Source organism: Lineus longissimus, chromosome 15 (assembly GCF_910592395.1).
Source record: "Lineus longissimus chromosome 15, tnLinLong1.2, whole genome shotgun sequence".
Lineage (NCBI taxonomy): Eukaryota > Metazoa > Nemertea > Pilidiophora > Heteronemertea > Lineidae > Lineus > Lineus longissimus.
The window spans coordinates 1,012,373-1,025,982 of record NC_088322.1 but is presented as its reverse complement, the minus strand read 5'-3'; the positions used below and the strand labels follow the sequence as shown (position 1 = coordinate 1,025,982).

At 42.9% G+C, this 13,610-nt stretch overlaps 1 protein-coding gene and 1 long non-coding RNA gene across 3 annotated transcripts in view; one reads left to right on the top strand and one right to left on the bottom strand.

Annotated features, from left to right (window-relative positions):
- Window positions 1-13,610, top strand: part of LOC135499797 (uncharacterized) — a 70,406-nt gene that overhangs the window by 42,081 nt on the left and 14,715 nt on the right. Inside the window, exon 2 of the long non-coding RNA XR_010449343.1 lies at window positions 2,673-2,797. This is a non-coding gene — a long non-coding RNA (uncharacterized LOC135499797). The remainder of the gene's footprint in view (window positions 1-2,672; window positions 2,798-13,610) is intronic.
- Window positions 4,108-6,414, bottom strand: LOC135499796 (uncharacterized). Of its 2 annotated transcripts, XM_064790754.1 has the most exons (5): window positions 6,394-6,414; window positions 5,931-6,120; window positions 5,472-5,741; window positions 4,926-5,170; window positions 4,108-4,787 (listed from the first exon to the last, which is right to left on the bottom strand). In XM_064790754.1, the coding sequence occupies exons 3-5, from the start codon at window positions 5,738-5,740 to the stop codon at window positions 4,594-4,596; spliced, it is 708 nt and encodes a 235-aa protein (XP_064646824.1). In that variant the 5' UTR covers window position 5,741; window positions 5,931-6,120; window positions 6,394-6,414; the 3' UTR covers window positions 4,108-4,593. The 2 variants fall into 2 exon arrangements, with proteins under 2 accessions (XP_064646824.1, XP_064646823.1); XM_064790753.1 differs by having other exon boundaries at window positions 5,931-6,407.

The following is a 13,610-nucleotide window of genomic DNA, read 5'->3' as shown; positions in this document are numbered from 1 at the left end:
TTAGCAGTTATATTACCCCTATTCCTTGTGTTGTATTCTGTTGTTTCATCATCAAAATTGTTAGTGGTATCAATAGGATCGTCAGCATTATCTCTAAAATCATAACCACCTAAATCTCCGATTTCTAGGACTTCTCCGCCTCCTTCATCCATATATATTTAACACGTAAAACAATCAAACTAACATCCACCGTGTACAATTGGAATTTAATGGTATCATGTAAGTCATCATATTTATCAGTAGCATGACTGTTAGCAATAGGAGGCTTACCAAGCTGAGTACTGTGATCAACAACAACATGACTGTGATCAACATGACTGTGGTCAGTTTTTCATTATTTTACATATTCGATAGTAAACAAGAAATCTGTAAAATGACTTTATCATTGGATCACTGTGGTTTAAATGGCCATTAACTGAAATCCCACAACCAGTTGTTGCAAACCATACACACATGTTAAATTGATTCTGGTAAAACGATAGTAGAGCACCAGTGCAGCTCCAGATGGGTTTTTCATCAGTCTTAGACATTCCATGTTATTTTTCAAACTTGATAACCCGTTTACTAAATTTAGCTAGAAAACGAATGTTTTCTAGGCCTGTTTTAAGGGAATTCTTATTTTGTCTTACTTGCTTTTTCCATATACTTTAGTACGCTCCGCCGATCAATGGGAAACAATTTTGGAAGTTCATTTCAACTTGTACACTCCAAAACCCTCTCAATACAAAGCGAGAACAAAATGTTTTGGGGGTAGTAGCATGTGGAATCCGGATTTATCATCGCGTATAAGGCCTAACAGATGGCGGTGACTTGGTCAAAAACTCACCGAAGAATGTCCGGAATGTCCCTCAGGTTGGAGAGCAAAATGCATGAAATTACCCCTTTCCAATAAAAAATATATATATATCAGGAGGTCTCAGATTTGTTTGATGTTGTCCTTTATTTGGATAAATAGTAAAGAAATGTGATAGCAGTTATAGACCTTAGTTTTCAATGGCCCGGTGATTTGCACATAATATTTTGAAACGCAGTGGGCTCGTGTTGTAAATAGTAAACAAACTGACGTGAATGATAAAGTTTCAGAATTTCAAGCAGTTTTTCTCTACTTTTATAAAACATTTTTCAAATTCTGAAAATGGAAATGTACTACGAGCCAACTGGAGCTTGTCCGTATAACCGCGAATTTTGGGTTTTTCAAGTAGATTTCCGCGAAATTTCCGAAATATAGATCATGTGGAGTAAGTGCTATACTTTGTCAATTACATGCATATTTCGATTTTTTTAATAATCAGCGGTTAAACGGACATGCGCTAAGAATGGCTGCGTCCTTTCCAACTGAGTATGCTTCAATCCGATATTGCATGTTGAGATAAAATTGATAAAGGTGATTTTTTGACTTTCCCAAAAAGTCATTTTTCTGGGTAATCCATAAATACGATCCAGTTATTTAGGGGAAAAGTTCACTTAGATGCTTCATACATAACCTACTGTAGCATTTTTTTATCGGATTTGAATAGTTTATCCAAATACTGTCATACATTGATTTTGCTAGGCTTGGCTTGACCTGTATCATTGGAAAACTAATAAACAGGAATTCCTAGCAAAGGAAATTACTTAAGTGGAATGCATATAACCTATTTAATGCAATACTTATGAAATAATTATCCTCAGGCCCAAGTTATTTCCTTGTCTCCAAACGTGGTCAGTTTCACGATGATTCCTTTTATGCAGTATACCTCCCGGCGAGTAGAAAGGGTTTTATGCATATCATTTAAGATAATTATACAAGGAACCCCTTAAGTTAAGCGTTTCTGAACAAGTGAAAGATTGTCGCACCTGCAAAATTTACGCAAACCTTGACAGTTTCTCTGTGTTTTGGCCATCGCCCAGTCTGGTTATGTGTTGAAATGCAAAGAAGGAACAAAAGCAGATTCTAAACAAGCAACTAGCTCGACAACGGTCATTATTTTAAGGATTTTCTAAATCCCTCTAATCCTGACCTGTTGGCTTACAACTGTGTAATTACATGGAATGCCAATGGTTTTGTCTTCTTTGAATTTCTGCGTTTCTGAACAAGTGAAAGATTGTCGCACCTGCAAAATTTACGCAAACCTTGACAGTTTCTCTGTGTTTTGGCCATCGCCCAGTCTGGTTATGTGTTGAAATGCAAAGAAGGAACAAAAGCAGATTCTAAACAAGCAACTAGCTCGACAACGGTCATTATTTTAAGGATTTTCTAAATCCCTCTAATCCTGACCTGTTGGCTTACAACTGTGTAATTACATGGAATGCCAATGGTTTTGTCTTCTTTGAATACTTGAACAGTTACTAGTTACTCACTATACCACATGAGGGCTAGCAGGATGCTGCTGAAAACGTTTGTATGTGTATAAAGTGTAATATCGACATTATGGAAATGTTAATCTGGATTTGGTCTTTCTTGTGGTTTCACAAACATACCTCACTACAGGAACTTTAAGATGGAATAGTTCTGACATATTTTAGAACGCGCCAAAATGTGTCGCAACATGCCTTTCTCAGGACAAAACCAACTTGATGAGCCAAAACGCGCACTTTTTGATTGATTGCGTCATTTTCGGTGCTATTAGTGACAGCACAGCGATCATTATCTCAAGTCGAGTATCAGTAACCCCCTACGTTGTATATTGCAGAGTCATCATGTGTGCTCATCACCAACATCACCTGCTGGAGCTGCAATTCCACCAATAATTTGAACTGTTCCCTAACACCATCTTTCGGTTCTGGCCTGCAAACATGTGCAGGAATTGGATGTTTGGTAAGTTTTAATCAAACAAATTTCGGAGGAAGAAATTCACACCAAAAAATTTAGTTTTGTTTCATAATTAGTTATTAGATTTTATTTGTAACAAGTAGTTTACAAACAGAGTAGTAATCGTGGGCTTATATATACATGTGATTGTGCATGTGTATCTACATTGCAGAAACACCCAAAATACAATTCTCATCACGAGAAGAACAATTGGCGTAATAGGATAATGCGATCTACGAATATCTACGATCCTGTGTAGGAAATAGGGCCAAAATCAATTGTGTTTTTTACCATTAAAGTTGCCTTAACCCCAATACAAAACCGAGGAATCTAGCACCCATTAGAGAGTATTCGCACCAGTACATTTAGGCCTAACGACTACATTTAGTCATCCGTAACCGTGAAACGGTCAACGTTTAATTGATCGTGATTTCGCCGATAGATTCGGTTAGCCTTTGCGGATAGTTAATAGACAAGGTTTATGTAAGTTTCCCTTGTAGAAGGCAGGTACCTTCAATTTGTCAATGGCATTCGACAGGTTAGGTAATTATTTTCTGAACTTTGAACGGGTCATGTCCGAGGAGACCTACAAGTGGTAAAGTGAACAGTCGACGCTCACTAGACTTTCAACATGGACCTTTTACAAATGGCAGTCGAGGAAGAGGATGAAGATCTTCTATACATTTTTTTTCACGATAGACCACAGGAACGCGCGATTACATACGACCCTCAATGGCCGAGGTTTAATTTGGATGAGCTTACTGATGACCAGTCATGGTTCAACTTTCGGTTTAGGAAGGAAGAACTGTATCGTCTGTATCGCTTGTTGGGACTTCCTGATGTGATTACTGTAACAAACAGGTGCACGTGCAGCGGACTCGATGCATTGTGTATGGTTTTAAGGCGATTTTCGTATCCGAACAGACTGAGCGATTTGGAAAGGTTTTTTGGACGACCTGCATCTACCATGTCAATGGTGATTAATGAGACTATAAGCCTTCTGTACAACACTCATGCTCATCGTTTGAGGACTCTCGACAACCCATGGCTGGGTCCCGCACAACTTCAAATCTATGCAGACCAGATACACGCGAAGGGTGCCCCGCTGCTGAACTGCATAGGTTTCGTAGATGGCACGGTTCGTCCTATATGCAGGCCAACACGCCATCAACGCGTGTGTTATAATGGGCATAAGCGTATACATGCGATTAAATTTCAGTCAGTGGTCATACCAAACGGGTTGATTACGCATCTGTATGGTCCACTGGAAGGGCGACGACATGATTGCGCTTTGCTTCGTATGAGTGGACTGATGGAGCAAATGGAGGCTAGAGATCTCACTGATAGGAATGGCCTGCCATTTGCAATATACGGCGATCCGGCTTATCCCATTCGAAGGTATCTGTCGAGTCCATTCAGAGGAGCAAACCTGTGTGCCGCAGAAGAAGAATTCAACAGGAGAATGTCCTCTGTCCGTCAATGCGTGGAATGGGAGTTCGGAAATTTGGTGCGAAACTACGCGTTTTTGGACTTTAGGAAAAATTTAAAAGTACTGTTGTCTCCAGTAGCCAAGTATTACTTGGTAGGTGCTATTCTGGTCAACTGTCGTACATGTGTCTATGGCAATCAGACGAGTCAGTACTTTCAACTGGACCCTCCAACTTTAGAGAACTATTTAGCCTGAACTTTGCGTTGTAAATGTAGAGAAAATATTTGAATTGTGCAAATTACAGACGAAAAGTCCAAATTTATTCTGCGAGTAATTATTTATTTGTCAAATCTTACATCGTTGCGAGCAGCATCTAATTTTTGTTTTTGGCCAACGCCATCATCATTTCCATCATTTGCTGATCCCTCTGGATCCTCGCCTCTCTTTCCTTCTTTTCTACTTCGAAACGCTCTTTTTCAAAGGAAAGTTTATCTTTTAGATACGTCACGTACTCTGCAGAATCAGTTCGACGCTTCTTCGTTGCCGGCTTGGTGGTGCAATTCGCAGCTGCAAAAAGAATAGTGTACCCGCCGTTTAATGCAGAGTCGGGTTATGTTACATGTAATACAATGTACGTATTGTCAATCAGTAGCTGCCATTAAAGCGAGTTTCATACTTTCGTGAAGAAGAAAAAGTTATTCTTACCTTTCTTTCCATGATGTTCGAGATTTTCATCAGCTCCGTCCAACTCACGATCAAAACCATCCGCGTGTTCTTCCGGATCGTCTCTTACTTTCAGCGTCTCCATAGCAGCCTGGCGTATTTGTCGTCCCTGGGCTTCCTTGAGATCGGGTTTTTCTTCCTGCTTTTTGGCCGCCCTTTCCTCGCTAAGGCTGGCCAACTCAGTAAGCAGCTGGGCTCGCTCCTCGTATTCCTCATCTGTCCCAGACCTAAAAAGTGACACAAAAGTTGATGAGTAACATTGCAGGTCCTGATCAAAGGTCAGCGTGACGCATTTTCAGCCGAGAAAGAAACTGGGAGTATAAATTATAAAATAGTGTTTTAATTGGTGCTAAAGCAATGGAAAAACACATAGTACATGTATATACTTGGACCAATTTTTCCATCAAGAAAATGATATCTCCCTGGTAACTTAAAATCACCAAGGGCCTAATGACACAGAGTCTATGGGGCCGCTCTTAGCCACATTTGTGTTACACTGCAATGATTCAGTGTTTAAGATATACTTACGCTCTAAGAGATTTCAACTCGTCCTTCGTATGAGCCTCTTGGAGAGTTTTCACCCTATCCTTGCATGCCCGGAGAGTGACAAAGCTGTCGCGCTTCACCTCCGTCAAAGCTGTGTTCACATGTTGGTGGACTTCATCCCACGCTGGCTTAGTTGTTGGTTGTACCGCAACCAGTTCTCTGAGAAGAAGAATGTCAAGTGCTGGGAAAAATCGAGTAGGCGCGTTTTTTTTGTTTGTTGACTTGCTGGTACTTGCACCTTCGGTCGCCATGCTAAAAGAGAATCATGAAAGTTTTATGCAGGCCTTTTTTAAAATCATAAAATTCCATTTAAAGAATACGAAATTATTTCCGAAACAAAGGATTAATAACAAATAGCTACTTCTGGCACTGAGACTCTACCACCAGAGAAAATCAAGCTACCCGTAGTGTATTTTACCAAACATGCTAAACGCCATTCACCTTGCGGATATCCAGCTTGTTATGCGTGAAATGCAGACGGCTAGCCAAAAGGCCTCTTATAAGGGCCTGTGTACACGTAACGACCGCACAGAAGTCGATGACTTAACAGTGCTGATTTTGTAATCAGTTAAATTGCGAAATGCCTCTTTTGACTGCCTTGGACATCAATGAAAAAGGCACTTATGGACGGCTATAAACAAGATATTTAAAAGTGAAATAAACATGGATACAAATGCCAGAAACGAAATGTTTCACAAAAATTGCAAAGATATTTGTTCATTTATGATTTTAAAAGAAAAACTATCATTGTGGGAAGATTTTTTTTGGATAATCATGCTGTTTTGTCAAACCGTTTTTCACTCACGTATTGTAACTAGCTACGGATAATAATCTCTCCAAACCGTATGTGTAAACGTCATAAGACCGCAATATTTGATGACCTAAATGTAGTCGTTTGGCTAACCGTGCGGGTGCGAATACTCTCTATTATCCTATTACTACAACCTTTACAGTCTGTACAGCCTTTGTGTGATGATGATAAGGAAATACAGTCTGTAAGAAGTAATATAACTGGAATGAGTGAAATTTAATAAATCTTTTTAATCTAAATAATTACTGATAATATGAGTGATAGAACCAACAGGTTCACTGTCCTACTTGTGATAAATACGTTTCATACAGCAATATGGCAGCCCACAGGAAGACTAAGAGAAAGAAATATATGAGTAAGTTAGGGGTACAAGTACAACCTCCTCTTCCACCACTGATACCTAAAGGTGTAGATCAGTAGCTTGCTTTTGAGACTGAGGATATTGATGGCATAAAGAAAGTGGAAGGAATTGAAGTAGTAAAGGAGTTTGGCATACCCGTTGTTACTATTAGTGTGCGGCATCGGCACATCCAGAAATTGAAGTAAGGAAATGGTTTGAAGAATATTATTTAATTATAATGGAAAGGTGTAAGGCATGACCAGTGACAATGTGGCAGTGTTAGGCTGGCCAGAGAATTGGGGCCAAAAAGGGACTTACCCAACTAAAAGACCTTTTGACTGATGTACTGAATTTAGGTAATTGTAATTGTTATGATTGGAACATTTGTAGAAAATTTTAGTGTAGAAGTTGGGGGTTTTATATTGAAAAATGGTGAGAGCAGAAAATATTGTGGTTTTAAAATGGTGGCCAAATTGCAACTGCCAGATGGCAGCACCGAATAGAAAAAAAAGAGAGGTTTAGAAATAGAGAGGTTTAGAAAGCTGGACAACATAGCCACCGCCCTGACAGAGTCATGCCTATACGTAATGTATAATGTAATGCCCATTTGCTCTAGAATCTGAAAGACGATGCATCCATGAAGACGAAGACCACAAACGAAATTGATTAGGCAAAGCTGTACCAATTGCGCAAACGTATCATAATCACATTTGATTAAGTAAGGCTGTACCAAATGTGTTGACCGTTTCATTATCACTATTGGTTGAGCAAGGCTGTACCAATGTGTTATGGTGGTACCAAGGCGCAAATATTTTACTGCGAAGCTTAGAGTCTGTGCTTCCGTAGAGTCCAATCACGCGCATGGTTTTCCAATGTCTCAACAGCGATGTACCGTACTGAATGTACTAGAGAGTTCGTCAGAGACGTTCAAGCTTACTGGCAAGAAATGTAGTTAGTCCAACGTATTAACATAAATCCTAGAAAGTCCGTGAATTCAACACTTAACATATGTCCCAAATATGGCACAACCTCAGAAAAGCCCATCCACTCTCAACATTACGAGACACAGTGACTGTGTGCCGAGCCAACCCTGCCAAGCCATAAAGAACGCCAGTTTCAAATCTCACAAGAAGAGACTTGAGAACTAGAAAAAAGGTCATGATAACAATTTACCATGTAAAGCATTCGATATAGGCCAGGAAAGGAGGCAATAAATAACGCTGAGCAAGGACCGACATTCCGAAACTGTCCCAACACACAACTCCTTGAAGTTTTATCGTCATAAAGGTACTAGATATGAGTGAGAGGTTACCAGCACATCACTCAGTGACAGCACTTTCCTCGAGAACGCAAATCTTAGCTGCTGGGCGCACGTATGAAGAGTTTCGGGTCTTGACTTTGACAGTACGAATTCTTCCGTCATCTCCTGGGTAGACATCTTCGACTCGGGCTAATTCCCAGCTTCCTCTCGGTAATCCATCCTCCACTAGCAGTACCAAGTCACCGACAGCTACAGATCTCTGCTCCCGGGTCCACTGATGGCGTAGGGTTAAAGACGGTAAGTATTCCTTTAACCATCGCTGGCAGACATGATTGGCGACTACTTGAGACTGTCTCCAACGTCTACGGCTGTTGATTTCACGATCGGAGAATTCATCTACAGGAATAACATTGCTTGCTCTGCCCAAGAGAAAGTGGTTTGGTGTGAGAGCAGTAAAGTCACTTGGATCGGTGCCATTATGTGTTAATGGCCGACTATTCAACGTGGCTTCGACTTCAATGAGTGCTGTCCTAAGTACAGATTCTGTGACAGTTTGTTTAGACAGCGTGGCTTTCAAGGCTCTCTTGACGGAGCGTACCAATCTCTCCCACGCTCCCCCAAAGTGAGGAGCTGCTGGCGGGTTGAAATACCATTGTATCCCTTGAGGAGTAAGATGGCTGAGGATCTTGGATTGGTCCAATCGTTGAAGACACTGTTTCAACTCTGCATTAGCGCCTTTGAAGTTCGTACCGTTATCGCTGTGGAGAGTCTTGGGCTGGCCTCTGCGACCGATGAAGTTCCTCAAGCAGAGTAAGAAATCGTCTGTCTCCAATGACTCCGCCAATTCTATATGAACAGCTCTCGTTCCTAGGCACGTGAAAAGACAGCCCCATCGTTTTAAAGTGGTTCTTCTGACTCGTACCTGCATCGGGCCAAAGTAGTCAACGCCGGAATGGTAGAATGCTCCAGCAGCGACTGACAATCGACTTGATGGTAAATCAGCCATGCGGGGAACTGCAGGTTTGGCACGACGGATCCTACACAGCAGGCATTCAGAAATCACTCTTCTTGCTAAGACTCGTGCGTTGACTGGCCAAAACTTCTGACGTAATTCAGCAATCAGATGTTCACATCCGCAGTGTAGCAATCTCTTGTGTACGGCAATGAATAAGAGTCTCGCAACTGCATGATCTGTTGGTAAAACGAGCTGATGCTTTGCTTCAGACGGGATGTTGGTTTTTCTCAGGCGTCCTCCAACTCGTAGATGTCTGCCATCAAAGAAGGGAGAGAGTTGTGACAAACGACTCTTGTTCTCGACGGGTGCATTTATCTTCAGAGATTCAATTTCCTTGCCGAACTTCTCTTTTTAAACTTCCTGGACCTAACAAAACTCAGCTTCCTCCAGTTCTTCAACGAGTAGCACTGCTGTCTTGATCGGCTTAATGTCTCTTATCAGGGATGCGAAATTTCTCAATGCTCTCAGGATCCATGCCGTGCATTTTTGCAATCTTGACCATGATGAGAAATGAGTATGGTCGACCAAATCGCTGAGCCTAACATTCCTGAAGAGCGCTTCCCCCCTGGCAGTGTCGTAAGCCATCGTCTGAAGTATGACTGGTTTGCTTTTGACCTCTGGATCTATTCTGGTAGGATTACTAGCAGCATGATTCAACACCTCTTCTTTCTTGGGCCAGCTCTCTGGGCTCTTCAACAGGAACCCAGGACCACAAAACCATACATGACTGGCAGATAAGCAGGAAGCAGGAAGCAGGAAGCCCTCGTGTGCAATGATCAGCTGGATTACTTGACGTAGGGACGTAATGCCATTGATCTATCTGCGTCAGGTCTCTTATCTCAGCAATGCGATTGGCTACAAATGGCTTGAACCTTCGAGCTTCATTCGCGATGTATTGGAGTACGGTAGTAGAATCTGTCCAGTAATGTTTGTTGATTTAAGTGGCTCGATTTTCCTTTCAAGTGTCTCAGCAAGTCTAGTGGCTGGAACTGCTCCCTGCAGCTCCAATCGCGGAATGGACAAGGCTGGCTTCAAAGGCGCAACGTGGGTCTTGGCTGCTAAGAAGGAACAGACGATGTTGCCTCCTTCAGCGATGTATCTGATGTAGGCAATGGCACCAAAGGCATGTTCGGAAGCGTCAGAGAAGAGATGAAATGACAGATCATGAGCCTTGGAGGTAAATCCTGGATGGTGTCTCGGCAATCCAAAGACATGTAATGACTCCAGTTCTGACATCCATGCGATCCATTGATTCTGCAAGGATGACGGCAGCGCGTCATCCCAGTCCAGGCAAGCTTTCCAAATTTCCTGGACCAGACATTTGGCTCGAATGATAAACGGGGCCAAAAATCCGCATGGGTCAAAGATGGAACTAACCATGCTGATCACTCCTATCTTGGTTGATGCAACTTCCTCTGACTTGACAGTGTAGACAAAGCAGTCTTCCGTAATGTTCCATCGAAGCTCCAATGTGCGCTGCACGGCTATTGTGTCCCATTCGATGTCGATATCTTGAACAGCTCTCTCAGTAGCCTGGATACTCTTCATGACCTCTTTGCTGTTTGACATCCATTGGCAAAGACTAAAGCCTCCCAATCTCAGCATCTCAGTCAGCTCCCGGCAAAGATTCATACCAGTAGCAGTGTCCTCGACAGATGTAGATAGATCATCCATGTAAAAATCTCTCAATACGGTTTCTTCTGCCTGTTTGCTGAATTGCTTATCGTTGTCTCTAGCTGTACGTTGTAGAGCATAGTTCGAGCATGTCGGCGAATCGGCTGCCCCGAAAATATGGACGGTCATCTGATATGTATCGGGGGGGGGGGGGTCCTGGTTTCTGTAGGTCCTCCCTCCACAGAAAACATAAGGCTTCTGAGTCGACATCTGGCACCTTAACCTGGTGAAAAAATCCTTTGATATCTGCAACCAGGGCTATAGCGTATAGTCTGAAGCGTTGTATGACACCAAGTAAGTTGTTGAGCAGATCTGGACCGGTCATCAATAACTTATTGAGGGAGGAGTCGTGGAATTTAGCTGCGGCATCAAACACTACTCTCACTTTTCCTGGCTTGTTGATGTTAGTGACGCCGTGATGCGGAATGTACCAAAGACGAGGTGATGATTGATCTGGTGCGGGAGATTTCTTAGCTTGGCCCAGGGCAATGTAGCCATTTAGAGTTTCCTGGTAAAGCTGCTTGAAGTTTAGATCTTGACTGAACTTCTTCATCAGGGTATAATAACGTCGCAGTGCAACAGCGTAATTGTTCGGCAACGTCTGATTTTCATCTTTCCAGAGCATCCCTACAACGTAATGACCATCAACCAAATGAGTAGAGTTGTCTAAGATGTGCTGAGCCCGTCGATCCTCTAACGACAATGGGGTGTTGTTTGAATATTTTACGCCAAACGACTCCGTATCCCAAAACTTCTGGATGAGATCATGCAATTCAACGTTCTTTGCCTGTGTCAGGTTCACCATCTCCCTTAACTTGTCGTCCCTTTTGCCGGCTGAAGCCCCAAGTATAGACCATCCCAAGGCGCTCCTCACTGCATATGGCTGGTTATCTGCTCCTCTCCTCACTTCCAAATGAAGATGGGCTTCCGGGACATTAACTCCTATCAGTATTCCAACTTGAGAGGACTCTATGTTTGACAGGGCTAAATCAGACATGTGTTTCCACTCTGACTTGATGTGCTGAGATGGACAATGAATCAGATGTGAGTCTACTGTCCATGCTGACTTGATGTACAAAGACTTGTCCTCTGCTCCACCTACGGATCTGATCCTAAACGAGACGTGACTAGAGTTTTGAGTTGATTCAGAACTTAAAGTTTGTATGGTAAGTGACTTCTGGACTCCTTTGAGGCCTAACTGCTTTGCTAGAGTGTCCTTGACAACAGTTATCTCGCTAGCGGAATCGAGTAATGCCACAGTACGGATGGACATCCCATTGCTCCCAATAGCGTAGACAGGAATCAGCTGGAAGTAGGCTTGGCCATCATGCTTATCCAGATCCTGGGGTTGTGATGTGACCTCCATGATACATGTAGTATGCATCGACTTAACCTGTGGTCGACCTCCTCTGTTGGGCTGTTCAGGATGTCTTACAGGATTGGCATTTTCTCTAGCAGCACTTGCTCCATCATTCTGTTGACTCTGTAGACTAGATTGTCCCTCGGAGGTTGTAGCATTAACCCTAGCAGGTTCAGTCTTGTTTCTCGAGAAATGAAGCAGTGTGTGATGGCTACTGTTGCATCCTGGTTGCTTGCAGCGGACCGGCGAAAGGCAGGAATCAGATTTATGAGACGGCTTTAGGCAGTTGAAGCAAAGTTCGTTTTCACGGACAACGCGACGGCGGTCGTCTACTGGCAGATTTAGGAAGACATGGCACCTGAACAGGAAGTGACTATCAGCACATAAAGGACATTTTCTATTCTGGTGTCCCGACCTAGTGTCTTTCAAGTGTGACTGTGAGCCTTGCGATGCGGACTGAGTCGTGTCCTTTGGAAAGTTTGACTTTGGAGTATTTTTAACAGGCTTATGTTGTGAATGTTCAGTCAATGTGGTTTTCATCATCGCCTTGGGCTTGCTACTAGGTGTATCGGTACTGTCCTTCAATCCAGTCTGGACGTGGATAGCATAGGGGTTGAAATCAGCAGAGACACACTCATCGAGCCATCTTCGGAGATCGTACAGACTTGGTTCTCCAGTTTTACAGATCTTGGCAACATATCGGTTCCATTGGTTAGCACGCTCCTTTGGTAAGCGGCGTGCAGCGCGCATGAGGATGTCTGTCCCAGTGAGATCTGACAGGTAGCTTAGCTGAGTTAATGTACTAATGCAGTCTCTAACAGTAACGTAGAACTCTCTCAATGCAACGGCGTTATGAGGTGCAATGGTGGGCCCCATAGTAACTTTGTCTAAGAAGGCCTTGGCGATTTTATTTCGATGACCGAACTGACGCTTAAGTTCCTTCAGAGTTTCTGCGTAGAACCTTCCACTGTACCCTATCCCAGCTACAAAACGTTTCGCATCACCTTCCAAGTGGGACTGAAGTAAGTCCATGCGCCTGTTATCAGAAAGTCCTGGTTTGACATGGACTTGATGGTAAAATAACTCAATGAACTTTGGCCAATTGATCGGAGATCCATCAAATTTCGGGAGTTTGACAGGTGGCAAGTCCCTTTCACTGTTCAGTAGAATAATGGAAGCTAGTAAACTGTCTGTGTTTAACTGTACACCAGGTGGCGTTGCAGAAAAGGACGTTTCCTGACCTATCACTAGTACATCAATCCAACCATCAATAGATGTTATTGCAGACGGCGCATTGAAGGGTGCTGCGTTAAGGTTAGAACCAGTTTTGCCTTGACCTGTGCAAAGGTCTCCGATCTCCTCCGGGTTACAATCAGGACCACTAGTTTGCGGGATATTCAAATGTTCATCCATCCATTCCCCCACGCGAGCATGAATATCACCAATCGGGAGATCCTTAGGATGAGCGTAGCGATGATGACGATGGCGGCTACGATGACTATCATCAATCAGGAGATCCTTTGGATGAGCAGAGCGATGATGACGATGGTGGCTACGATGAGAAGAAATTGTGCGAGTCGAAGTGTGTGACGTAGAACTTGACTCGTGTGACGTGGAACTTGTCTCTTGTGATGTAGAACTCGTCTCTTGTGATGTAGAA